The sequence below is a fragment of the Aethina tumida genome, chromosome 1 (genome assembly GCF_024364675.1).
Source record: "Aethina tumida isolate Nest 87 chromosome 1, icAetTumi1.1, whole genome shotgun sequence".
Taxonomy (NCBI): domain Eukaryota; kingdom Metazoa; phylum Arthropoda; class Insecta; order Coleoptera; family Nitidulidae; genus Aethina; species Aethina tumida.
In genome coordinates, this window is record NC_065435.1 from 41,314,022 (window position 1) to 41,337,400 (window position 23,379).

Below are 23,379 nucleotides of genomic sequence, written 5' to 3' on the forward strand. Positions count from 1 at the left end.
TATTTTTTATCAGAAACACGAATTTAATTATTCCTAGGCATCATATAAATGCCGATAATTTGTGCATATGGTCAGAAAGACGGTGACAATGAGAATAGCTATTGTGTTTTTGATTGTAGTGCTTGCTGTTATCAGCAGGGCTGAAGAAAAGTACACTTCGAAGTACGATAATGTGGATCTGGACTCCATCTTCAAGAGCGAGAGACTACTGTCGAATTACGTTAACTGCTTGATGGACAGAGGACGGTGCACTCCCGATGGCATGGAACTAAAAAGTGAGTTCATTTCAAGTTCTAAAAATGATGTTGTCGTACAATGTCTGAAGAACGAAACATCCAGCCATTAAAACGGTTTTTATCGATGAAAGTGGTCATTTAACGGTGTTGTAACTATTTATAGTAATCAATGATGGAAAGTATCGAGATGAATCTGGGGCCGCTGCCTCAATTTCATTGCAGCAGTGTTTTATATGTGCGATGGTGGTGTAATGGTCAGCATAGTTGCCTTCCAAGCAGTTGATCCGGGTTCGATTCCCGGCCATCGCATAAACTTTTGTTATTAACTAATTTATTGTTATTAATTTTTGCATTATTGATCTTTGGTGTTGCCATGTACGGTGTATTTCCTACACGCCATGTTTTTTCTATACAGAATCCAAAGTGCAAGTATACCCAGAATAATTAATCATGATTGTCTATCAAACATCTATTTCTGCATTACAAAAGTAAATTAATAATTACCCTATTTACACTCAAAACATGTAATAACAATACCCATATGCAAATTGTGGCAATTAACTATAATTTTTTTTATGTTTATAATGAGTTTTACAAGTTTGCAACCTTGAATCCGAACCGGGTGACAATACTTTCGCCTCATTTAATTAATATATAAACTGCTCAGATAAACAAGGATTTCTCGTTAAAAGCGTAAAATTAATAATGAATATGAATGAAGCAAACAATGACTCGATTTCTTATTAAAAAATTGAAATTTATGTAGAGAATATTTTCTTTTGCAATAAATTATCTCTTGTCCAGATCAAATTAGAATTGCTATAACGTTCTTTTAATAGATCCTAATGACTGATGAGACAATTAATTATATAAAGACCACTTTTATTGGGTCCTCGGGTAAATTTCATCAAGTGCGATGGTGGTGTAATGGTCAGCATAGTTGCCTTCCAAGCAGTTGATCCGGGTTCGATTCCCGGCCATCGCATAAGGTTTTTGTTTAAATTCCATTTTTAATTCAAATTAATGTTTTAGCTTACCTCCCTGACGCCCTCCAAAACGATTGTTCAAAGTGCAGCCAAGATCAAATAGAGAAAGGCAGGAAAGTTGTCGACTTCATGATGAAGAACAAGCCGGACATGTGGAAGGAGCTGGAAGCCAAGTATGATCCGGAAGGGGTTTACAGGAAGAAATACCAAGACAGATTAAAAGAAAGTTCTTAAACACTATTTATCCCCGTAGTCAATTATTAAATTTATTTAATAGTCACAATGCCATAAATAACAATGTAAAAGACGTGCAATAAAAAAATGAATTTAGGTTCAATTAGGTTTTTCTTCAGACTTAATACTTACCTTACCAAGTCCATAACAATTTTGCAATTTCTGTCATGAACCAGATAAACAGAGCAGAAACAATGTTAACATGCATTGAAACTAATCTTGGAAAAACTCAGAGACACCCAACCTATATGCTTTCTAACGTTATTAATGGTATCCAATATACAAAACAAACCGCAAGGATTTTCTTATTTTCTCAAGGGCACCATGAATATTATTTTCCTGTTCAGTTTTCCAAGAAGTCTGTTAACGTTGTTAGATGGCTCCTGTTACACAATTAGCATAACACGATTAGTTTATTACACCGATTATCGAAAGTAATGAGTGCAGTTTTTAATTAAACACGCATGATATAATCCTTTATTCCTTTAACATATGCAAATTGTGTAATTATTTTACTCGTACTTAATTACTTCCCCACCCCAACAGAATACCTTAGTATGTGCTCATATAAGGTATAAAAGTACCCTTCTATTATAGTTGTGCAACAGATAATTGTGAAAAAGTTAGCTGGTTATCATGAGATCTTTTCTGGTTGTTTTGCTAGTCGTAGTCGCGGGTGTAGTTTGTGAAAAGTACACCACGAAGTACGACAATGTCGATCTGGACGAGATCATCAAAAGTGACCGATTGCTGAAGAACTACGTGAACTGTCTTTTGGAGAAAGGAAACTGCACTCCTGATGGAACCGAACTCAAAAGTGAGTACACGAATAATCAAAATCTTTGGTATATCTTTATTTCTATTGTATATTTGCCTAACCAACATTTTTTTCTTTCTTAAAAACTTTGGAACAATATAATTATTGGTCTATTAATTTGAATCCATATTTTAGATGCTCTAATATTAAAATCATTGAAAGAATTCTTCTTTGGCTTGAACATTTTGTAACTTAGTTTATTGTTGAAACTTCTACATTTTACATTTGGTAATGTCAAAATTTTAATTCAATAACTGTTAATATAACAATTTTGTTAACGTTTACTATTGTCTCTTTGGAGACCTCTCAAACCTTTCAATTGCTTTAATTTGAATCAAATGCGAACAGTGATTAATTGATATTTTTTCATTTTGTAGACGTTTTGCCTGATGCTTTGCATACTGACTGCTCCAAATGTAGCGATGTCCAAAAGAGGGGAAGCAAGAAGATCGTACGACACTTGATTGACCACAAACCAGAATGGTGGAAGGATCTCGAAGCCAAATACGACAAAGAGGGCACATACAAGAAGAAGTACGAAGAAGAAATCAAAGCTAACAAAAAGGAATAAAATGTATTAGATTTAGAGATATATCTGTTGTAAATAAACACACATAGTAATGACTATTACTTTTTATTTGTTGTTATAAATTGTTGTAAGGTTGTATAACTCAAAAAGAAAATAAATCTTAGTTGAAACAAGGACCTTCTGGACAAAAAAATGAGCAGATAATTCAAACGAAACATGCGATGTTGACCTTAAAAATCTGCGGTAAAGATTAATAACTTTATTCGTGACCCACTTCACAGATCATTGATCTCTGTCGCATGATTTTTATCTAAATTTATTGATTGATTTATAATAATAAACATGATGCATGTAGAAAAATAAATTATGGCAAAATTAAGAAAGAAATTAGCCAAAAAATAATCAATAAGATTATTAAAGATGTAGAAGAAGCACATGATATTGAATCTACCAGCAATAGAAAAATTGAGCGAATATGCATAGACTAAAATGTTTAATATATAAACTGTAAATAAACAAAATTACATTGTCACCGACACGGGCGATAAACTGATGAAGAAACTGCCACTGCAAATCAAGGTGCACTTTCCAGAATTCAATGGCATTTGTCCCAATAATGCGACTGCCGCTTACCCCACTCATGATTCGTTCAAGTAAAACACATTTTCCATATAAATACGTAAACAAAACTCACCACCGTCAGTCAATTATTCCTCCACAATCATCTTTAGTGAGAAGAAAATGAAATTGGTCGTGGTTTGTCTTATTGTCGTTTCTGTAGCGTATGGAAGTCCAGATGAAAAGCCAAAGCAGCCACCAAAATATACAACAAAGTACGATAATGTTAACGTAGATGAGATATTGAAAAGTGATAGGTTGTTAAAGAATTACGTCAACTGTTTGGTGGATAAAGGAAAATGCACACCAGATGCAGAAGAATTAAAAAGTAAGTGTTCTTTTACCATACGTACATATGATATAATTCTAACTTTTTATTTAGGAGTTCTACCAGACGCCCTTCATAACGACTGCTCCAAATGTAGCGAAAAACAAAAAGTCAACAGTGATAAGATTGTCTCCTTTTTGATTGAGAAGAAAAAGGACCTGTGGACTGAATTGGAAGCCAAATATGACAAAAAGGGAGAGTACAAAAAGAAATATGACGCAAAATTAAAGCAGCTTTCTCCCAAAGCTTAACTAATTCATCAATATAAGCCACATTGTGATTCTTACTTAGTTTAAAGTCAATATACTGTAATAAGAATATGGTAGAATAAAGTACATAATTTAAAGTTGTTTTTATTTGATTGTTGGTAAATCCAGTAATTGGACAAATTAATTGAATATTATCAGTGAATCGACTTCCTTTTAAACTACCACTTAAAATAACTGATTACATGTTTGACAAAGGTAAATAAATTTGGAGAAAACAAACATCACGAGTTCTAGTTGCAATTTTCCCTAATAAAGATGTGCTTGAAAAATTTATTGTTTTTTTGTTTGATATTAAGTGCATCTAAATGCGATGAGGAAGATTTAAAACAAGTAAACGAAATATTGAAAGATCGTACGGTTGTAGCAAATTTGGTTAATTGTTTGATGGAACAAGGGCCATGTAGTGCTTTAGATGATAAATTTAAAAGTAAGTACAAATAAGGAATGTATGACATATCTATATTGTGTTTGGCTTAGATTTGCTACCAGTGATATTGGAGACTGGTTGTGAAGACTGTTCACATGTGGAAAAAATGGGACTCAAACAAGTGCTTAGTGCTTTCGCACAACATCATCCAGATATATTAAAGCAACTGGAAGAAAAGTATGATCCTAACGGCGAATATCGGGAGAGATATGAGTCATTTATTAAAAGTTAATGAACAAAAATAAACATGTTATAACGTAAATGGTGCTTTTATTTGAACCACTTTTGCCTAAGGCACTTGAAAACGATTATTTAATATTTTAAATTTTGCTAAAAATAAGAGTAACAGTTCAAAATAATATTTATCCTCCTTTAAATTCTAATCCAATCAATAAATTTGTAACATATAACCCATTTTAGTATAAGAAACCTAATAATATTTAGTAACATTGTTTTATATTATCAATGACTAAATATAAAATATTCCTCACTAATACACACACTAATAATAATCTTCTAATGACTGGAACAGTGACATATTTCAGATAAAATGTGGTATATAAGAACTTCATTTTTCAAAACGACATTATAATCCACAACCATGAAGATTTGTATTGTCTTGTTCGGTCTCCTTGCTCTGGCTTTAGCCGAAGAAAAATATACTTCCAAATGGGACAACATCGACCTAGACCAGATTTTGAAGAACGACAGATTATTGAATAACTATATCGACTGCGTTTTGGAAAAAGGATCTTGTACCCCCGATGGAAGTGAACTTAAAAGTAATGAGATATTTATTTATTTTATTATTTTACTTGATTGTTTTTTTATTTGTTTTAGGGGTTTTGCCGGACGCTCTTGAAAACGATTGTGCCAAATGCAGCGAGAAACAAAGAGAGGGGAGTAAGAAGGTCATTCGCTATTTAATTCAGCACAAACGTCAAGCATGGATAGAACTGGAAGCAAAATTCGATAAAAATGGTCTTTACAGGAAGAGACACGAAGCTGAACTTAAAGAAGCAGGACTATAAAATTATATTATGATATAATCTTGAATAATACATATAATCTTGAAACTTTAATATTTTTGTTTTATTAATATTTTCATAAAGACACATAATACCGACAATAAATATAAAATAGGATATATTATATTTAAATAAAGTAACGAACAATATTTGACTTAAGGTTAAATACGCTATTAAATTTTCTTAATTAAAATAATATATATTTTTAGTACACAGATTTTATATTTGTGCTTAATGTTTAATATATTTGTCAACTGTACTGTCAGCTTTGATTTGTAAAGTCCATTCTAGAAGAAATTAAGTATTCTTTTGCACATTATTGTTGAATAATTAATTTTGAGAGAATTGATGAGTCAACATCATTCAAATCACTTAGAATTCCAACATTATTAAAATTCAGCAACGATAAAACTGTAAGGTTAAATAAAAGGAATCATAAATTCTATTGCGAATTCAAAATAATCTTTGTTATTTACGCCATATATATATTTTTAAATCATTAATTGTTTCGTTTTTAAGGGCGATAACGAATAATCTTTATATCTATCTTTAGATGATAAATTTAAAAGTAAGTACAAATAAGGAATGTATGACGTGTCTACATTGCGATTGAGTTAGATTCGCTACCAGTGATGTTGGAGACTGGTTGTGAAGACTGTTCACATGTGGAAAAAATGGGACTCAAACAAGTGCTTAGTGCTTTCGCACAACATCATCCACATATACTAAAGCAACTGGAAGAAAAATATGACCCTAACGGCGAATATCGGGAGAGATATGAGTCATTTGTTAAACGTTAATGTCACAAAAATAAACAATGTTATAACGTAAATGGTGTTTTTATTTGGACCAGTTTTGCCTAAGGCACTTGTAAACGATTATTTAATATGTTAAATTTTGCTAAAAAGAAGAGAAACAGTTCAAAATAATATTTATCCCCCTTTAAATTCTAATCCCATCAATAAATTTGTATAACTCATTTAGTATAAGAAATCTAATAATATTTAGTAACATTGTTTTATTTTATCAATGACTAAATATAAAATATTCCTCACTAATACACACTAATAATAATCTTCTAATGACTGGAACAGTGACATATTTCAGATAAAAAGTAGTATATAAGAACTTCATTTTTCAAACGACATTATAATCCACAACCATGAAGATTTGTATTGTCTTGTTCGGTCTCCTTGCTCTGGCTTTAGCCGAAGAAAAATATACTTCCAAATGGGACAACATCGACCTAGACCAGATTTTGAAGAACGACAGATTACTGAATAATTACATCGATTGCGTTTTGGAAAAAGGATCTTGTACCCCCGATGGAAGTGAACTTAAAAGTAATGAGAAATTTTTTTATTTTATTATTTTACTTGATTGTTTTTTTATTTGTTTTAGGGGTTTTGCCGGACGCTCTTGAAAACGATTGTGCCAAATGCAGCGAGAAACAAAGAGAGGGAAGTAAGAAGGTCATTCGCCATTTAATTCAGCACAAACGTCAAGCGTGGATAGAACTGGAAGCAAAATTCGATAAAAATGGTCTTTACAGGAAGAGACACGAAGCTGAACTTAAAGAAGCAGGACTATAAAATATAAAATTATTATGATATAATCTTGAATAATACATATAATCTTGAAACATTAATATTTTTGTTTTATTAATATTTTCATAAAGACACATAGTACCAACAATAAATATAAAATAGGATATATTACAGTGAAATAAAGTAACAAACAATATTTGACTTAAGGCCAAATACGCTATTAAATTTCCTTAATTAAAATAATATATATTTTTAGTACTCAGATTTTGTATTTGTGCTTAATGTTTAATATTTTTGTCAATTGTACTGCCAGCTTTGATTTGTAATGTCAATTCTAGAAGAAATTAAGTATTCTTTTGCACATTATTGTTGAATAATTAATTTTGAGAGAATTGATGAATCAACATTATTCAAATTATTTACAATTTCAACATTTTTAAAATTCAGCAACGATAAAACTGTAAGGTTAAATAAAAGGAATCATTAATTTTATTGCGATTTCAAAATAATCTTTGTTATTTACGCCAATCATTGATTGTTTTGTTTTTTATGGTCTAGTCTATAACAATGGATATGTAAAAGTCAATATACTACGTAAATGTTTTAAATTCAAATTTTAGGAAAAGAATGCTAGTCACATTTGGTGGAAGATTTTGCTGTTCTTCAATCATCTGGATACGGAAGAAGGACATAAAATTCCACAATGACAATCGTAAACGACAAGGCTTTTGCTGAACTAGAACCGATGGAGAAGTACCCAGAGTGGACAAAAACCAGGAACTATTGTTGAATTTGAAATAGTAGATGAAAAGAACCCTTCTGGACAAAGCGAAAAGAATTGATTTTATATAATTTATATTTATAAACGTAGTATTTTCATATACCTGTTAGGAATTTTTAGGAGAGAAATGTCACACAATAAGACATTCTCAATAGTTTATTATTGTGTATATTAACATTATATCTGACACTGACTTGGATTGTACTACATGCTGAATGATTTAATCGTCGGGGTCATGTTTAATAAACAGTCATGTATTATTTTAATAAATAAAATATTGAAAAGCATAACATTAATAAGATTATTAAGAGGCAGACAGTAAAAAATGAGTACCACCTACGGGACATGTAGGGGTTAGTGTCATCCCCATCCTTAAGGATGGGCATTGTAAATATTTTAGAGTCCGTGTTTATTTGAGTTACTTCCCCAATCCCAATAATGATTCCTTGTAATTTGCAAATTCCATTATGTTATAACAATTTTGTATGCATCCATTTAATTTTATTGGAAAACATTAACGAACTGTGAAAAAATTAAGTATGACAAAATTTAACACAAAATACATAATATTTATATTCTTTTGATTACTTTCCTAATAATCAAATTCCAAAAAACCCTATCTTCTAATGACTGGAAATATTTATTAATTTGTAACCTGTTAAGTATCTTAATAAGGTACCTAAATACAGATAAAAAGCTATATATAAGATGCGTGTTTCTCAAACAAAAATCATAATCCACAAACATGAAGTTTTGCATTGTGTTGTTCGCTCTAGTTGCTTTGGCTTTAGCCGAAGAAAAATACACAACGAAATGGGATAACATTGACTTGGACCAGATATTGAAAAACGACAGATTGTTAAACAAATACATTGACTGTGTTTTAGACAGAGGTTCTTGCACTCCCGACGGCTCCGAACTCAAAAGTATTTATTTATTTATTTATTTTATAGTTTCATTTACATGTTTTCTTTGCTCTTAGGAGTTTTACCTGAAGCTCTTGACAACGACTGCGCCAAATGTAACGAAAAACAAAAGGAAGGTACCAAAAAGGTCATCCACTATTTAATTCAACATAAACGACAGGCATGGAATGAATTGGAAGCTAAATTTGACAAAAATGGCGTCTACAGGAAGAGGCACGAAGCTGATCTTAAAGCAGCAGGACTGTAGAGTATTGTAACATTGTACCGATTACGGTTTTGTCACACTGAATAATAAAGAATTTGAGCATTATAACATTTTATTTATTATTATTAAAAGGTGTTAAAAACTCACACATATTTAAAAACAATATTTAGTTTAGAAAAAATCACTTTGACAAGTATTTACTTTAGGATATTATAGGTTGATGCCCTCCTCGTGTGCAATTTCTTTATATTTTCTTCTGTACTCTCCATGTTTGTCATATTTTTGCTCCAATTCTTTCCATATATTTGGCTTGTTATCAATTAAAAAATGAATAACTTTTGTGCTTCTTCTTTTTTGTAGATCGTCACATTTGGAACAATTATTTTCTAATGCATCAGGTAATATTCCTAAAAAATAATTATTCAACTGGTACAATATTAATACTATATTTCACTTACTTTTAAGTTCTGCTCCATCTTTAGTGCAAGAATATCGATCCAAAAGACAATTGACGTATGCATTTAGTAACCTTTCGTTTCTTAAAATCTCATCTATATCTATGGCATCATATTTCGTTTCATATCTACTATCTGCAAAAATAGAGACGTAAAATAAACAAAATAATAAAATTATCTTCATTTTTATATATTAACTGTACATTTCAGTGTAAAATCTTCTTATATAACTACTTCTTACAATTATCATAGAAGTGTAAAATATCATAAATGGTTTTTAGGAATCTAATGATCTAATTAAAATAAATTAATTTATTTATTTATCTAAAAATATAGAATGGTTAATTTCTTAAAGCAATGTGCTTTTGAATTTATTACATATCTTATCTTGTTAATTAACATTGATCTTTAAGAAATCCTAATTTAATTAATCTACTTTGAATAATTTTTGAATAAATATATCAACTGCCATACATGATTAATTTTTCAATTACGAATTAATCTGCAAAAATCATCATCCATTAATTACAATGTATTTCACAGACAACAGTTATTTAGATTAAGACCACAAATTTCATATTTTTCGGTTATTTGTCCTCCTATTCGACTAAATGTGTCATTGAGAATACATAACAACAAACGGTACATCGGATTTGCCAGAATATTTGAATGGCTAATTAATATCACGTGTGTTTTTTTTGTAAATTGAGAACTGGCTGTTCTTATAAAAAATTACACAATTCATTTAAAAATTGGATCATTGAACTTGACCCCCTCCAACACTTCTTCTGATTGTTTAGATAAGAGTAGGTATATAAATAATATAATTTTTGAACAATCAGTACAGTTCTCAAGAGCTATACAAAGAACAATCATGAAGACCATCATCGTACTAGTGGTAGCCATTGCGGCCATTGCCTATGCTCAAGATAAGTACACCACCAAGTATGATAACATTGATTTGGACCAGATCCTGAAGAGTGACAGGCTCCTCAACAACTACGTCAACTGTCTCTTGGATAAGGGCAACTGCAGTCCAGATGGTGCCGAACTTAAAAGTAAGTTAAGAATCAATATTATAATTTGGAAGTTTGTTGGACTTACATCATACCAATTTGTTTAATTATTTTCAGAGGTTTTGCCAGACGCTTTGAACACCGAATGTGCCAAATGTAGCGACAAACAAAAGGCTGGAAGCAGGAAGATCATTCACTACTTGATCGACAACAAACGTGACTTGTGGAACCAACTCGAAGCTAAATATGACAAAGATGGCCACTACAGGAAGAAGTACGAAAGCGAAGCTCAAAGAGAAGGAATCAGATTATAAATAGATTTAAGATAATATTTATGTTAGTATAATTTCATGCATCAAATAAAGCAATAACATAACATTTTCGTATGATTAAATATCTATATCCTAATTTATGGAAATTTACAGAATTAAGTGTACCTGTTATATATTATCATGATAATATATATTGGGTATATAAGAGCTTACAAATTAAAATATGAATTTAATGCACAGCAATTCTTTGACAGTTAAACCTATTTGGTAGAAGAGTATTTATATAATCGACATCGATGACGATATTTTGTTCTTTGGCCTTTGAGCTCTCTCAGAAGAAAACTGGCAAATTAAAATGGACAGGCTTTTGAAGAACAACAAGGTAGCACCTTGGCAGTACTGGAAGTGTACTTTGTACACATGATGGAAATATACTAAATATAGTTGTAAGTTATATTATAATTAGTCAAAAATAATGGGTGTTTACAACAGGTATTTAAAACAAATAAACTATTTTTTTTTTTGCAAAAATTATAGATGCATCATTATACATAAAATAATATTTATGCATATTTCATATGGTTCAACTATTCTTTGTATATATGTTCCGTGAACATAGAATAGTTTTGTTATATCTGTTTATTACATTCCCTCTGTATAATGAAGTATTGAAGCAGTTATTTAATTTGTGTTGTGCACTAAATTTAAACAAAAAACAAATTTACATTTTTAGTGTTTATTATGTATAACTAATTAGTTAAAAAAGCAAAATAAATCTTTAAAAATATGTTTCTTTTTTCATTCTTTAAACAAAGTTACCAACAATTAAAATTTCCCAGCATCAATAAACATGTAACGAGTCACATAAATTTAACATACATGTTCACTACCGCATATAAATTAACATCAAAGAATTGCGTTTTAATATTAAATAATTGTACAGTATGATAATAAACGAAAGTATAATTAAAAACACACATATATTTTAAAATATCACATACATAAAATATTAATAATATAAATAAATGTTTTCAAGAAGTTCCATTTAAGAACCTGTAAAAATCCTTGCTGTATCGATCATCTGGATCAAAGTGCTCCTTGATTAGGGCCCAAAGTTCTGGTCTCTCATTCATAATATAGACAGATGCTCTTCGTACAATTTTTTTGGTTGGATTGCTACACTGGTCACAACCCTTCAGTGCTTCCAAAATAGCCCCTAAAATAAATTAATGTGACTTGTATATGAATAAATTAAAATTATTATTGCAGAAATTAATGAATTCATTAATTATATTCATCGATATAAAATGATTTATTTTTTATTAAATTGTTTAATAAACAAATAAAGTATACATAAAACACTGATTATTTATTAGTGTTTGAGTCTAATTTATTATTATTTAAATTCCGGTTTGATGGGTGGTATTTAAAAAATATTGGTCTAGACCCATCAGGGGATCTAGTAAGCTAATTTATGCATAAGTATTATGTAATGGAATTTGTATTGTGTATAAGTATATTCCCTATAATATATTTTATTATGGATATTATCTTAATTATATTCAAATTCAAATAACAATTTACATTTGGAATCTTCCAATTACGTCTACAATAATTTTAAATCTATGTTTTTTACACAATGTCTAGTTTTTATAAACATTTTGTTACATTTTAATGGAATTAATAAAGGAAGGAAATTAACCAATAAACCCATTATTACGTAAGGATTTAATTGTCAAAAAAACTAGCATATATAAAGCCTATCATAATTATGAGGTGGATATTCTGATAATTAATAACAATGCAAAATAATTACATATTTGCTATAATTATTTCTACAAATCTAATAATATATTATAACTAATCCAAGCTATTATTTAATATAAAGAAGTTTTTGATGGACTTACAAGGACATTTATTTAAACACGCATTATATGTGCCTTTTTTATTGTTTTTTTTTAATATAATATTAATCTAATTAATCCCAATTAAAAGTGCCACTAATTAATACGGTTTTTTGTGTAATGATTAATTCTATAAAATGGAGGCAAAAACTAGCTAAAACGTCAATATTTTTATCCAATTAAATATTTTAAAATATTTTTTTCAATGTCAACAAAATTTTTGCCGCCCATTTATAAAAATTTTCAAAAAGATTTAACAAACTTACGTCGCAGTTCCTTTCCTTCAACAGTGCAGGGTCCGGTGCTCATGATGCATTTTAAGTAATTATCCAAAAGCCGTTTGGAAGTCAAAATAACATCAATGTTTAACTGGTCTAATCTACTGGCATATTTATTCTGGCAAACGACCGTTGCCAGAACACAAAACAATATTACAACAAACTTGTTCATATCTATTATCCGAGCTACTGACTGACTTAAGACTATATCCTAGTCAAGGTTTTATACCACTGTAAATAAATCCAAAAAATTAAGAGCCAAATCGATTTAAGGTTACTTGTACAATGTAATTTCCGAATATTTCATATGCAGTTTTATCTAAGATCATATTTAATTTAATTGAGATTGATTTAATTTGCGGCCATAGGAATATTCAAAGAACCTTCTAGTTGCCAATTAAAATTCATGTTTCCGTGATGTTAATTGGTCGACATTGAGTATCACATTAATCAAGATGTAGCTAGTAAGTATCAAAATTTAATTTTTCACAATGATCGTGACTAAATATAAATCCAGGTGATAATTAATAGAACGTATAAACGGAATTATGGAAGGCCATGATGTTAATATAAATTTGTAATGTTCATGAAGATTGTAAACAAAACACAACTGTATGTTAATTCATTTTATTTTGTAACAATAATCGTTTTTCGTAATAAAATTGTTTCAAATTAATACACACCTTAACTACATATACAAAAATAATTAGACATTATTAACTGTGACAATAACTAGCAAAACAAAAACTATTTATAAACATACATAAAAATAAAACACAGAATCACTTGTACAGCATTTAATTTACAATCCTTTTATAGATAAGATGTTACATGTAGTAGTTTATCTAAATAACATTGGAATGCCAAGTATGGTGTAGGATTCTGGAAGAAATGGTTCGATTATTTCTGAAGTAAATCACCAGAGCGTGATACAAATTTCTAATAAAATATACATCAATCTAAAAATTTACTTTTAAATATATACACGTATTTCTAATTTAATGCACCTGGTTATGTCCGCCAATTACACTAAACAAGATTTTTTTTATAATTATACACGTATAATTTATATACAACTTTATGTCAGCTTATACAGTATGTGTATACCTCCTAATCACTTATGGTCCGGACCGACCATTGAAAGGTAACGATAATAATGTAAACAGGTCTAATTTAATATATATACATACATATTTTGTTCGAGTCTTACTCCGTCGATATAACCGCTTACTTAGTATAAAACATTGTAAATAAAAATGTAATGCATAAAAATTAATATTTAGTTTAATCGTGGAGTCACAATTTAATATTTAAAAAATTCTCAATTCAAATAAACATGAATCTCAACTAAAAAAGGTCAAGGCACTTAGATCTAAATCATAACTTATAATCGTCTTTATGCCTTCTCCTTCAAGTAATATAAAAATTGTTAAAATGTATTCTGAGACTAGAAGAAGTCGCTAAAATCAAAAACTTTATCAAATACCCGAAAGGCGTAATGCTAGTCCTCCTTACGTTTTTTATTCTTAACATTGTCTTCAGTGGTATTGCGCTTCCTCTTTGTACCGGATTCACTAGTTCTTGTCTCCCTTCTTAAAGGACCGTCGGCCTGGATGGATGCCTGAAGCAAAATTTCGATTGCTTGCATTGACTCCTGTTGCATTTGTTTCGCCATATTGTAGACGGTGTCGTTCGTTTTGTTGTACATTATGGCATTGTTGAACATCAACATAATATCTCGCTTGAACTCCAACGACGTTCGAATATGTCCATTTTCTATGTTCTTCTTGATTGTTTGGAGGTCCATGGGTCTATAAACGAGATTACTGTATCCTGGTGCTTGATCATCAGTAATTGGCTTCAAGAATAATGAGGCGTATTTGTTGGTGGCTAGACGATTGAAAACCAACATAACAGATTTTTTCCAATTTCTGTAATCTTTATCGTCCTCAAATGTGATACTAGAAGCAGGAGAGTTTGGAACAGAGTCAACAGGTGTCGCTGGCGTAGAATATCTCCTTTTAGTCTTAACACTACTGGTGTCTTCTTCTTCCGTCCAAGGGCTGCTTGATCTTTCATTCTCAATCTTCGGTTTTAGTTTGATGTCTTTCTTTTCCTCTAACAGTTCCTTGTCAGAATTTTCTTCAGCCAAATCGGATTCATCCAAGTGCGCTTTTTCAATAGCCAATAGCATATCAAAACCTTTTTCTTCCTTCTTCTTGGTTCTGGAGTAATCTCTTTTGGCCTTGCCAGTTTTATCCACCTTAACTTCCATATTTATATCATCATATAGTTCTTGCGTCAAGTCTGTAGTGACAATAGAATTGTCCAAGCTATCCTGAATTTCCAAATTAATTTCCTTTTTAATGTCTAAAGATTTTGTATCAGCGTCAGAAGTCTCTGAAGACTCTTCACCAGTAGTTGTGTCTTTGCTCTCTGGTGTGCTTTCTATTGGTTCAGGTTTAGTCTCTACCACTTTTGCTACTTCCTTAGTGTCTACTTCTACTTCTTTACTTTCATCTTTTTCTACTGGCTTAGGAGGTGATTCCAGGTCTGTTGTTGCAGATGTGTGTACAATGTCTTGTATTTGAGACTTGTTTAATTGTTTATTAACTTCCTCATCTTCCCCAACAACTTCTACAATTTCCACAGATCCTCCACTCTTTTCCACTTTCTTTGGTACTTCTTCAGTCACACCATCTGTTTTAACTTCCCTAGACTCTGCAGTCTCTGGTTTAGTTTTTATTTCTTCCACTGGTTTCGGAGACTCGACAATCGGTTGCGGAGCAGGTTGTTGTTGATATTGTTTAGGTTCAGTTTGCTTAAGTGGCTTGGTAGGTTCAAAAATAACCGGATCTTCCTGGAATTCAAATGGATCAACACTAGGAGGTTCTTGTTTTTCAACGACAACTGGTGCCTGTGGTGGTAGAGCTGGTGTTGTGACAGCCACTGTTGGAACTTCTGTTGCTGGTTCAACAATCGGTAATGCTGTTGGTGCAGCAATTGGCATCACTACTGGAGCTGGTGCTGGGGTGGGGGTTGGAATTCTTTCCTCCTTAACTTCCTTAATAACTTCCGGTGCGGGTTCAGGTATTTGGGGCTCTTCCTGTGGATCATCATCAAAGTCATCAAGTTCTAAATTAATATTAATGTCTCCATTTCTATCAATTTGAAGATGTTGTTCGGGATCCGTAACAATGTCGTGGGCGTTTTCAATAATCTCGGATATAATGTCGTCAACTTCTTCTTTCTTGATTTCTGGCAACGGCCCATCTTGTACCAATATGCTGTTAGCCAAAACATCAATTTTGATGTCAGGCAAATTAGGATCGGCCAAAATATCGTTGGCAATAGCCTGCGTTTGCTCATCGAGTACCACTTGTTCTTGTCCAATCGCACTGCTAACTAGTTGCTGCAATTGTGGGGAAACATTTGTTATTCCACTGGACGAATTCAATAAACTGGCAATTGTCTGATTGGTTGTTGTCGCCGGCTTCGGACTCGTATTTACACTGGTTATGGCAGAATGTAAAATAGATGACGTCTGGACATTCTGAACCTGTGACGGGGATTTCAAGAGACTGGTCAATAATGGCGACAGTCCTGGTTTACCTTCCGTCTGTTGAACAGTTTGCTGTACCTGAGTCGTCGTCTCCTCTGGTTGTTCCACTTCTGGTGCCTCCAAAGAATCTGAGTTCTTCCGTTTCTGGCCAGTAACGGTGGCGGGTGCTTTGGTGGGCCTCCAAGCCCTTTCGATTTCCAATTTCCTTTGCTCCCTTTGTTTAAGCATCAGCGCGTGGGCAATGGCTTCTTGTTCTTTCTTTTTCTCTTCTTCGTCAATTTCCTGTGACCATATCTCCAATTGTTCTTCAGTAACTTTACCTAAAATATAATTTAATTTATTTTTACATATTTATTGAGCTATTATATTAGAAAATTGTCATTCTTATTTTTGATGTTTATGGAATATTCATTTTTGTTTATGTTTACATCTCTTTTATAACCTACCATTTTTAACTTCTTGTGACTTATATAATTTGACAATTAAATCTAATAAAAGTTTCAATTCTTCATAAAAAAAAAAATTCTGGGATAGTCAACATCATAATTTTGTTTTAATACTTTTAATAGGATGGATAAAGATACAAAATTTAAAAATTAATAATAAAATTTAATAGGTTTTTCAGGAGCTTAAATTAGGATGCATTTTTTAGATGAATAATAAAAAATATTTTATTTCTATATCAATTGGATTTGTTAAGAAAATAGTTATCGAACATTCTAAAAGTTGTGACTAAGATTTGGGGCTATTGTACTATATGATGTAAAAATGATAAATAATATTCTTTACCAGATTGCAAAAGTGCCATATCCTCTTGTAATTTTTGATATTCGGCCTTCTCCTCAGCCATCAGTTTCTTCAACTCGGCTAACCTCTCAGCTTTGAGCCGCCTCAGAATGCACTCCGCAGGGGTCTCAAGCCCCATATCGGTGCCGGAAGAGCTCCGTTTCTTACGCTTTGGGGTCTCCACAGTGGAAAGCAGCACCCCATATTGGGCCGCACAGTACTTCTGGTGGCACCAATCCGGCGGCCGGTTGGGCTCTCCGAACGGCTTTAGGGCTCTGCTTACCGACATCCAATTTTGGTCGCCGCTGCGGGCAACGGCCGAGGCCAACGCTAACTGTTCGCGTATAGTCCATTGGTCTAAAGGCTCACGTTTCAGCTGCAAACGCTCCTGGATCGAGGACATTTTTTAGTCTGGATCTGCAACCAGTATAACTATTATATTGTCAGTGACTTCTTAAACGGACTATTTGTGTAATCGTATGACTACTTAATGACTTGATATCGCTTTTTTTTTAATTATTGTTTATAAACAAAAGCACCATAGTGACATTTTGCGGCACTTCGCAGGGCTGACAACATAACAGGTATACCAATAGCCAAAATAGTTTAAATTTTAAGTTTTCTTTGGATGTAAGTGCTCTTTAACAAAATAAATTTTAATTACAAGTTGCCAATTTATGTAATTTTTTTAAAGAATAAGTAATATTTTTATTACCGTTGCTTAACACAACAAACAAATAACTGGGGTATTCCATGTCAAATCGGGCAACTATATTTTCTATATTTGAAATTCAAACTTTAATCTAATTTGACATCCAGTTGTTACAACAACAATAACAAAACAATTTTTAATTATAATGACTATTAAACAACTAAGTACTATTTAAATAACAAAATTACCACACCAACGGTCAGTACTGTTTAAATTTAGCAATTGTTTATTTTTCAGATAAATTAAAATTAGAATTTGACACTTTACACTAAGTTTCATACATTATGCAATATGTTTATTATAATTTCTTAATCCAATAAAAAATCAACTAGAATCAGGTCAAATTAGACAACTTTATCTTCCAATTCTCAAATTTGAAAAAGATATTTACTAATTATGGACGTAATTTTCTGAAAAACTAAGGAAGGTTAATTAAAAAGTTTGTAAAGGGCTTTTGTCGCAAGTTACAAAATTAAATAAATTAACATATAAAATGTTTCAAACCGATTTGAGCTGGAATGACCCAAACAAAAACAGGATCGGATTTTATGAACAACTTTTGTTTTAACTCCAAATATAAATACTTCTTTGAAATCCTTATATTATTTTTAAAACTTTTGCTATTACATCATTACATTATATTAATAAATTTATTACTTGTACTAATTTATTTATTGTTTATTTAATAAAATACAATACGAATCTGTCTTAAGTTAAAATTGGACTTGTACTACATTTATAAAAACCAAAATACTAATTATACGTAATGTTTTTATCAGATAGTCTCAAAATAAGCTATCTGGTTAGTGACGTTAGTTTGTCTTTTTGTGTTGAGCAAAGAAACGGAGGACGTGATTCTGGTTATCCTTATTTTGGGTGAGTAACCAAACATAACCTTAAAATAATTGATATCTGTTTGAATTTTGTTGACTATAGCAACGTTATATTGACATGACATTCGTCAAATATTAAATCATTAAATCGTCCGGAAAGGTAAATATAATCAAATCACAAACAGCTCCCGCATAATTCGTTACATAATTCCAGAGTTTATTTAAAATGAGCCATAACGGAAGGCTGAGCTTCTACGTGGACAGATGCGGCATCTTCCATAAATTAATTCAAACTGAGTACAGAAACAGACCCAGATTCGAGACTGTAATTCAGCCGGAAATAAAACCCACTGCCACATGGCTCCGTTTAATTGTCATGTTTTGGAACACGAGAGTTATGAAGGCTGCTTTCAGATTTGGGGTCGCAGCCTTGATCATGAGACAACATGAACGGCTGGGCTTTGCAGCGTTCCTCCTGTGCTTTGTTTTTTGATATGTTTACTGTGATTATTTTATTTCATGTGATATTGTTTAAAATATCACTCCATCGATTAATAATGTGATACTGCTTTCAATGTGATTAGGTACCTGAAAATTTGTAATAAACATAAATTCATAACTTTTGTATCTCTATCATCCATGGAGTGATATGCTCAGACTGAGAATATTTGTTACTTGTTGTTAAATAATGTTCAAATAGTTGAACTTTTGTAATATTTATATGCTTATTAATAAATTTTGTAAAAAATATGGCAATTTTTTGTGTTCAAAGGGCCTAGAAATAAAAACACTAGTCAACTGTAAAAATGCAGCTTTATTTTTCAATTAAAAACCAAAGATTTTAACAACAGTAAAACATTTAAACAAAACAAGATTATTCTAATAGTTGACCAAGAGAGTAGCAATGCGCAATTGAAAAGAGGCACTTTTCTACGTTATTTACATTTTTTTTATTATAGTAGGGGTACCTAATGTGGTATAATTTCCATATGACCATAATAAAAGTGTAAATGTTAGAAAAGGGCTCAACTCCAACTATGAATGAAGACCTTGTATTATGACCCCTTTTCTACAAAACATCGTGAATAAACATTGCTTCAAAATGATCATTGTAAATAAAAACACTGCATCACTATAAATTCAGTTTTTTTTTTTTTGAAATGTAGGTAATCAATTGACATACAGGCATTTATGTATTTATTACGAACACAGTCAAATCAATTGGATGATTTGATTATGTTCTATAAATTCTTGAAGTTTCGATCATAAAATATAACTATGTTGTGTATAATTTAAAAGTAATGCATTTTTGGAATGTACTTTGGGCCCACATTCGAGCGCGCATACAGTTAACCCTTTTTTATTTTTAAAAAGCTTCTCTCACATTGAGTCAGCTTGTAACTCTAAATTTACTTAACAGGCATGAGCACTTTTGGTAAAATAATAGACTTTATAGAACTGCAAGTTTTAAATTCTAGAGTGTATATAACTATATTTCTTTACAACTAAAACATTTCATATATTACTCTACATGTCATATTGTAACAAAGCATATTTATAATTTTTTTTTCAGTCTAGGCTAGGATTTCATCATGGCAAGAATTTGTGAAACCTATTTAAAACATAAATTATGATATAATTGATATTATTTTGTTTAATCATCTACTTACACTACAAGTTGCATCATCAATTTAATGAGTAATAAAAATCATACGTTTCTGCACATTAAATACTCGACTTCAAACTGTACTTGAATGAACGACGAAAATTAATGGATTGTATTTTAATATAGATGAATTGGAGTTTGACTAATTATAATGAAATTTTTGTGATTTTGTGCATTTTAGGAAAATTCTTAAATTATTGTTTGCTTTACATATGATTTTTTTTTATTCTTACAATTATCAATAAATAACATAGGTAAGTAAATAAGAAAAGTATCTATTTTTCTGATGCAACTAAACTAAAACAACATATACTCTTATTGATATTTCAGTCAACTACTGTTTAAAAAATCACTGTACAATAGTAAAAACAAATATATCACTAGGTTTCATAATCATACGTTTAGAAAAAATTATTGCAATATAACAATACAATTTCAATAAAACATTAAAAACCAAATGCATAAAATTCCAAAAAGTAGCAAAGACATTAATATAATCAATTTATAAAATAGTAATTGTTTCCAATATTAGGTTGCGCTATACGTCAATTATTATAAATTTTAACGATTAAACGGATTGTTTGTCCACCTTTGCCTTTATTGGAAATTACTGCACTTGCTTTTCATAAATACACCTTTTTGATTTACAATAAATATAATTCCTTACCATCAATAATATTGCAAGCATATAATAGCTGTTCAAAAAATTACCTAAAGAATATGTCAAACCAAATGGGTCAGAAATATAACAACTTAACAAGAAGTAGACCTTTTTAATGATAACACATCCATATTGTAGATCACAGCTAACAGTGTAGAGTCTCCTTCTGTTTTATCGTTAAATATATTACAAATTTAATATCCACATGAATCCTATACAGACTCCATTGTAGTGATATATTTGTTTAATATGTCACTTGTGTTATATAAAATCCATCGAGTCTGTACATTCAAATTTAGATTAAGATATTATGAACCAGTTTCCAAACAACGTTCAGTATTCGATATTTATACATCACACTCAATTTTTTTTATCACAAGAGAGCTAATTGGACTTCTTTCAATTCATTCGAGACAATCTTTATATTTATGTTTGTTTTGTATTGTTTTACTATTCATGTGGACATTCATAGCAGTTACTAATGGTCCTGCAAACTCATATTTTAGTCGAGAGTTTTTGTTTTTTTATTATTTTATTTCTTTAGGCCTATCAATCTGCTTTTCTCTATCACTTTCTACGATTTATTCTAATATACTGGCCTGCAGGATTCTATGCATATTTAGCAAACAGGTGTTCTTCTGAGTGCTTTTATAACCACGGTTCTTGGTTTTATATTACCTGAGGTGATTTTAAAAGAGACTTCAAGCAAACATCTTTTACGCGATTATTTTTCAAATCTGCTGTAATAATTACAATCATGCAATTGTTATTGTATTGCTGTGAGCTTTCAAAATCACTTCTTCAGGTTATCTAAAATGGATACATATATTACATATTTATAATTACAATAAAAATAATCTTTGTTCACTTAAATCTTTAAATTTGATTTGTATTTATATTGACTATGAAGTTTTTCTATTCTATTTTTTTATTTACAACTCAATTTAATATATGCAGAATGCTTATTAAAAACTATAATAAATTATATTAGACTATTTGATATATACAAAGATAAATAATAAAAAAAATAGCGTAAATTGTTTTAAGAAATGACTTGTAAAGATTAATGATATGGTTATATTAAAAAGTGCATTTATACAAGTATTAAAAATTTCCAAACGTAAACTAAAGTATGATTAATAAAACTTTCCTTTAAAACACATGTTCATAAATAAAATTATTGCTTTTTCTTTGATAAAAAAATGCTTCAAGCTATACGATCGGTAAAAACGTATTAAAGAATTATAGCGAATTCAAAAAAAGTCACAGTACAAAAGTCTTATCTGTGTCAAAAACTGAATTAATTAACTAGTTTCCTCAATATAAGAACTTCATACTTTTTGTGTTACATTGTAGGTTGATCCATATAAATGTAATAGTATTTACAGAAAATACGGTTACTTTGCAAATCCATTTACTACTCGAACCTATACGTTTACGTCTTTTATGAATTAATGAGCATTAGAAAAGAACTTCAAATAAAACATAAAATCCAGGGACTTGTTGAAATCACATTGAAGAAAATCATTCCAACGATATTATTACGTGAAAGTCACGTCGTTAATTTATTAGTCGAACAGTGGGACGTAATCAAAAGCTTTATCGAATGCTCATTAATCCGCTGGGCCGAGTACGTCTGTCTGTAGAAAGGAAACAATGTCCCATGAACCGGGTTGATTTTAGAGTGTCGTCTCTAGGATTCTCTGAATGCTTTCAATTGAATTCATTGAGCACCTAATATAATTAAAGCTAAACTTAACGACAGTCCTAATATTGCACAAACTAGCATGTTCAGTGTCCGTAGCACGTATTGCTTGAAAACAAGACACACACAGCGCAGTAGTAGTAGTAGTGTAAGCTTGGGGGCACGCACCAGCACTCTTCGGCAGTCCTATGGGCTCGGATCGGGGTTGTGCGGTGGCGGCAGTTCGACGACGGCAGCAGCGGCCGCGGTCAGCGTCCGCACGCCGCCGCACAATCGCAGCCCGGTGAGCTGTGCGGAGCACTAGTGCGTGGAGTGGCGTCATTGGAACGCGCTCTCCTTGTGAAAGGTGTCGGACTTGTGGAACGACGGCCTGCCGTTCTCGCTGCCCCGCGTCAGCGGCATGTCCTGCGACGCGAAATTGTTCTCCGATTTCGGTCGGGGCAGCGTCAATTTCTGCAGCGTTCGTCCTGAAATGTGATCAACGCGTGTCAGTTTGGATGTTTTGCACCAGGAGTTGGTGAAAAATGTCGAAATAAAATTTATACCTGAACGAAAAATGAAGCGGACGGAGCTTGAGTCTCTGTTGCAAGTGGTATAC

The 23,379-nt window shown here is 31.3% G+C and overlaps 9 protein-coding genes, 2 long non-coding RNA genes and 2 other non-coding genes across 13 annotated transcripts in view; 11 read left to right on the forward strand and 2 right to left on the reverse strand.

Moving 5' to 3' along the window:
* The first annotated feature begins 52 nt into the window (after window positions 1-52).
* LOC109595896 (ejaculatory bulb-specific protein 3) lies at window positions 53-1,559 on the forward strand. The gene is made up of 2 exons (XM_020011331.1): window positions 53-275; window positions 1,269-1,559. Exons 1-2 carry the CDS (start codon window positions 68-70, stop codon window positions 1,454-1,456), a joined length of 396 nt encoding a protein of 131 aa, XP_019866890.1. The 5' UTR covers window positions 53-67; the 3' UTR covers window positions 1,457-1,559.
* Trnag-ucc (transfer RNA glycine (anticodon UCC)) lies at window positions 474-545 on the forward strand. The gene has a single exon. It is a non-coding gene; the product is annotated as a tRNA-Gly (tRNA).
* Trnag-ucc (transfer RNA glycine (anticodon UCC)) lies at window positions 1,150-1,221 on the forward strand. The gene has a single exon. It is a non-coding gene; the product is annotated as a tRNA-Gly (tRNA).
* Window positions 1,560-2,047: 488 nt separating the features above from the next.
* LOC109595903 (ejaculatory bulb-specific protein 3) lies at window positions 2,048-2,898 on the forward strand. The gene is made up of 2 exons (XM_020011339.2): window positions 2,048-2,273; window positions 2,651-2,898. Exons 1-2 carry the CDS (start codon window positions 2,093-2,095, stop codon window positions 2,842-2,844), a joined length of 375 nt encoding a protein of 124 aa, XP_019866898.1. The 5' UTR covers window positions 2,048-2,092; the 3' UTR covers window positions 2,845-2,898.
* A 556-nt stretch (window positions 2,899-3,454) lies between these two features.
* On the forward strand, window positions 3,455-4,075 carry LOC109595895 (ejaculatory bulb-specific protein 3). Its single transcript, XM_020011329.2, has 2 exons — window positions 3,455-3,748; window positions 3,803-4,075. Exons 1-2 carry the CDS (start codon window positions 3,544-3,546, stop codon window positions 3,997-3,999), a joined length of 402 nt encoding a protein of 133 aa, XP_019866888.1. The 5' UTR covers window positions 3,455-3,543; the 3' UTR covers window positions 4,000-4,075.
* A 187-nt stretch (window positions 4,076-4,262) lies between these two features.
* On the forward strand, window positions 4,263-4,706 carry LOC126264288 (uncharacterized). The gene is made up of 2 exons (XR_007547049.1): window positions 4,263-4,444; window positions 4,495-4,706. It is a non-coding gene; the product is annotated as an uncharacterized LOC126264288 (long non-coding RNA).
* A 324-nt stretch (window positions 4,707-5,030) lies between these two features.
* Window positions 5,031-5,526, forward strand: LOC109595907 (ejaculatory bulb-specific protein 3-like). The gene is made up of 2 exons (XM_020011343.1): window positions 5,031-5,226; window positions 5,285-5,526. Exons 1-2 carry the CDS (start codon window positions 5,046-5,048, stop codon window positions 5,473-5,475), a joined length of 372 nt encoding a protein of 123 aa, XP_019866902.1. The 5' UTR covers window positions 5,031-5,045; the 3' UTR covers window positions 5,476-5,526.
* A 1,093-nt stretch (window positions 5,527-6,619) lies between these two features.
* LOC109595905 (ejaculatory bulb-specific protein 3-like) lies at window positions 6,620-7,110 on the forward strand. The gene is made up of 2 exons (XM_020011341.2): window positions 6,620-6,815; window positions 6,874-7,110. Exons 1-2 carry the CDS (start codon window positions 6,635-6,637, stop codon window positions 7,062-7,064), a joined length of 372 nt encoding a protein of 123 aa, XP_019866900.1. The 5' UTR covers window positions 6,620-6,634; the 3' UTR covers window positions 7,065-7,110.
* A 1,434-nt stretch (window positions 7,111-8,544) lies between these two features.
* Window positions 8,545-9,039, forward strand: LOC109595906 (ejaculatory bulb-specific protein 3-like). Its single transcript, XM_020011342.2, has 2 exons — window positions 8,545-8,726; window positions 8,783-9,039. Exons 1-2 carry the CDS (start codon window positions 8,546-8,548, stop codon window positions 8,971-8,973), a joined length of 372 nt encoding a protein of 123 aa, XP_019866901.1. The 5' UTR covers window position 8,545; the 3' UTR covers window positions 8,974-9,039.
* Window positions 9,040-10,245: 1,206 nt separating this feature from the next.
* On the forward strand, window positions 10,246-10,780 carry LOC109595900 (ejaculatory bulb-specific protein 3). The gene is made up of 2 exons (XM_020011335.2): window positions 10,246-10,444; window positions 10,520-10,780. Exons 1-2 carry the CDS (start codon window positions 10,261-10,263, stop codon window positions 10,714-10,716), a joined length of 381 nt encoding a protein of 126 aa, XP_019866894.1. The 5' UTR covers window positions 10,246-10,260; the 3' UTR covers window positions 10,717-10,780.
* A 2,858-nt stretch (window positions 10,781-13,638) lies between these two features.
* LOC109595893 (bromodomain-containing protein 8) lies at window positions 13,639-17,753 on the reverse strand. The gene is made up of 2 exons (XM_020011327.2): window positions 17,208-17,753; window positions 13,639-16,738 (listed from the first exon to the last, which is right to left on the reverse strand). The coding sequence occupies exons 1-2, from the start codon at window positions 17,605-17,607 to the stop codon at window positions 14,358-14,360; spliced, it is 2,781 nt and encodes a 926-aa protein (XP_019866886.1). The 5' UTR covers window positions 17,608-17,753; the 3' UTR covers window positions 13,639-14,357.
* An 810-nt stretch (window positions 17,754-18,563) lies between these two features.
* LOC109595913 (uncharacterized) lies at window positions 18,564-19,499 on the forward strand. Its single transcript, XR_002191337.2, has 3 exons — window positions 18,564-18,792; window positions 18,853-18,909; window positions 18,964-19,499. It is a non-coding gene; the product is annotated as an uncharacterized LOC109595913 (long non-coding RNA).
* Window positions 19,500-19,543: 44 nt separating this feature from the next.
* Window positions 19,544-23,379, reverse strand: part of LOC109595919 (potassium/sodium hyperpolarization-activated cyclic nucleotide-gated channel 2) — a 116,574-nt gene continuing 112,738 nt past the window's right edge. The window contains exon 13 of the mRNA XM_049961954.1: window positions 19,544-23,248. Within this exon, the coding sequence (XP_049817911.1) occupies window positions 23,100-23,248 (149 nt within the window). The 3' untranslated portion in view covers window positions 19,544-23,099. The remainder of the gene's footprint in view (window positions 23,249-23,379) is intronic.

What these genes read in the sequence shown, in the direction of transcription:
- LOC109595900 (XM_020011335.2), top strand. Translation starts at nt 10,261, where the DNA reads ATGAAGACCATCATCGTACTAGTGGTAGCCATTGCGGCCATTGCCTAT. An exon ending in AGATGGTGCCGAACTTAAAA is followed by an intron (nt 10,445 to 10,519) that starts GTAAGTTAAGAA and finishes AATTATTTTCAG; the next exon opens with AGGTTTTGCCAGACGCTTTG.
- LOC109595905 (XM_020011341.2), top strand. Translation starts at nt 6,635, where the DNA reads ATGAAGATTTGTATTGTCTTGTTCGGTCTCCTTGCTCTGGCTTTAGCC. An exon ending in CGATGGAAGTGAACTTAAAA is followed by an intron (nt 6,816 to 6,873) that starts GTAATGAGAAAT and finishes TATTTGTTTTAG; the next exon opens with GGGTTTTGCCGGACGCTCTT.
- LOC109595907 (XM_020011343.1), top strand. Translation starts at nt 5,046, where the DNA reads ATGAAGATTTGTATTGTCTTGTTCGGTCTCCTTGCTCTGGCTTTAGCC. An exon ending in CGATGGAAGTGAACTTAAAA is followed by an intron (nt 5,227 to 5,284) that starts GTAATGAGATAT and finishes TATTTGTTTTAG; the next exon opens with GGGTTTTGCCGGACGCTCTT.
- LOC109595895 (XM_020011329.2), top strand. Translation starts at nt 3,544, where the DNA reads ATGAAATTGGTCGTGGTTTGTCTTATTGTCGTTTCTGTAGCGTATGGA. An exon ending in AGATGCAGAAGAATTAAAAA is followed by an intron (nt 3,749 to 3,802) that starts GTAAGTGTTCTT and finishes CTTTTTATTTAG; the next exon opens with GAGTTCTACCAGACGCCCTT.
- LOC109595903 (XM_020011339.2), top strand. Translation starts at nt 2,093, where the DNA reads ATGAGATCTTTTCTGGTTGTTTTGCTAGTCGTAGTCGCGGGTGTAGTT. An exon ending in TGATGGAACCGAACTCAAAA is followed by an intron (nt 2,274 to 2,650) that starts GTGAGTACACGA and finishes TTCATTTTGTAG; the next exon opens with ACGTTTTGCCTGATGCTTTG.
- LOC109595896 (XM_020011331.1), top strand. Translation starts at nt 68, where the DNA reads ATGGTCAGAAAGACGGTGACAATGAGAATAGCTATTGTGTTTTTGATT. An exon ending in CGATGGCATGGAACTAAAAA is followed by an intron (nt 276 to 1,268) that starts GTGAGTTCATTT and finishes TTAATGTTTTAG; the next exon opens with CTTACCTCCCTGACGCCCTC.
- LOC109595906 (XM_020011342.2), top strand. Translation starts at nt 8,546, where the DNA reads ATGAAGTTTTGCATTGTGTTGTTCGCTCTAGTTGCTTTGGCTTTAGCC. An exon ending in CGACGGCTCCGAACTCAAAA is followed by an intron (nt 8,727 to 8,782) that starts GTATTTATTTAT and finishes CTTTGCTCTTAG; the next exon opens with GAGTTTTACCTGAAGCTCTT.
- LOC109595893 (XM_020011327.2), bottom strand. Translation starts at nt 17,607, where the DNA reads ATGTCCTCGATCCAGGAGCGTTTGCAGCTGAAACGTGAGCCTTTAGAC. An exon ending in TATGGCACTTTTGCAATCTG is followed by an intron (nt 16,739 to 17,207) that starts GTAAAGAATATT and finishes ATTATATTTTAG; the next exon opens with GTAAAGTTACTGAAGAACAA.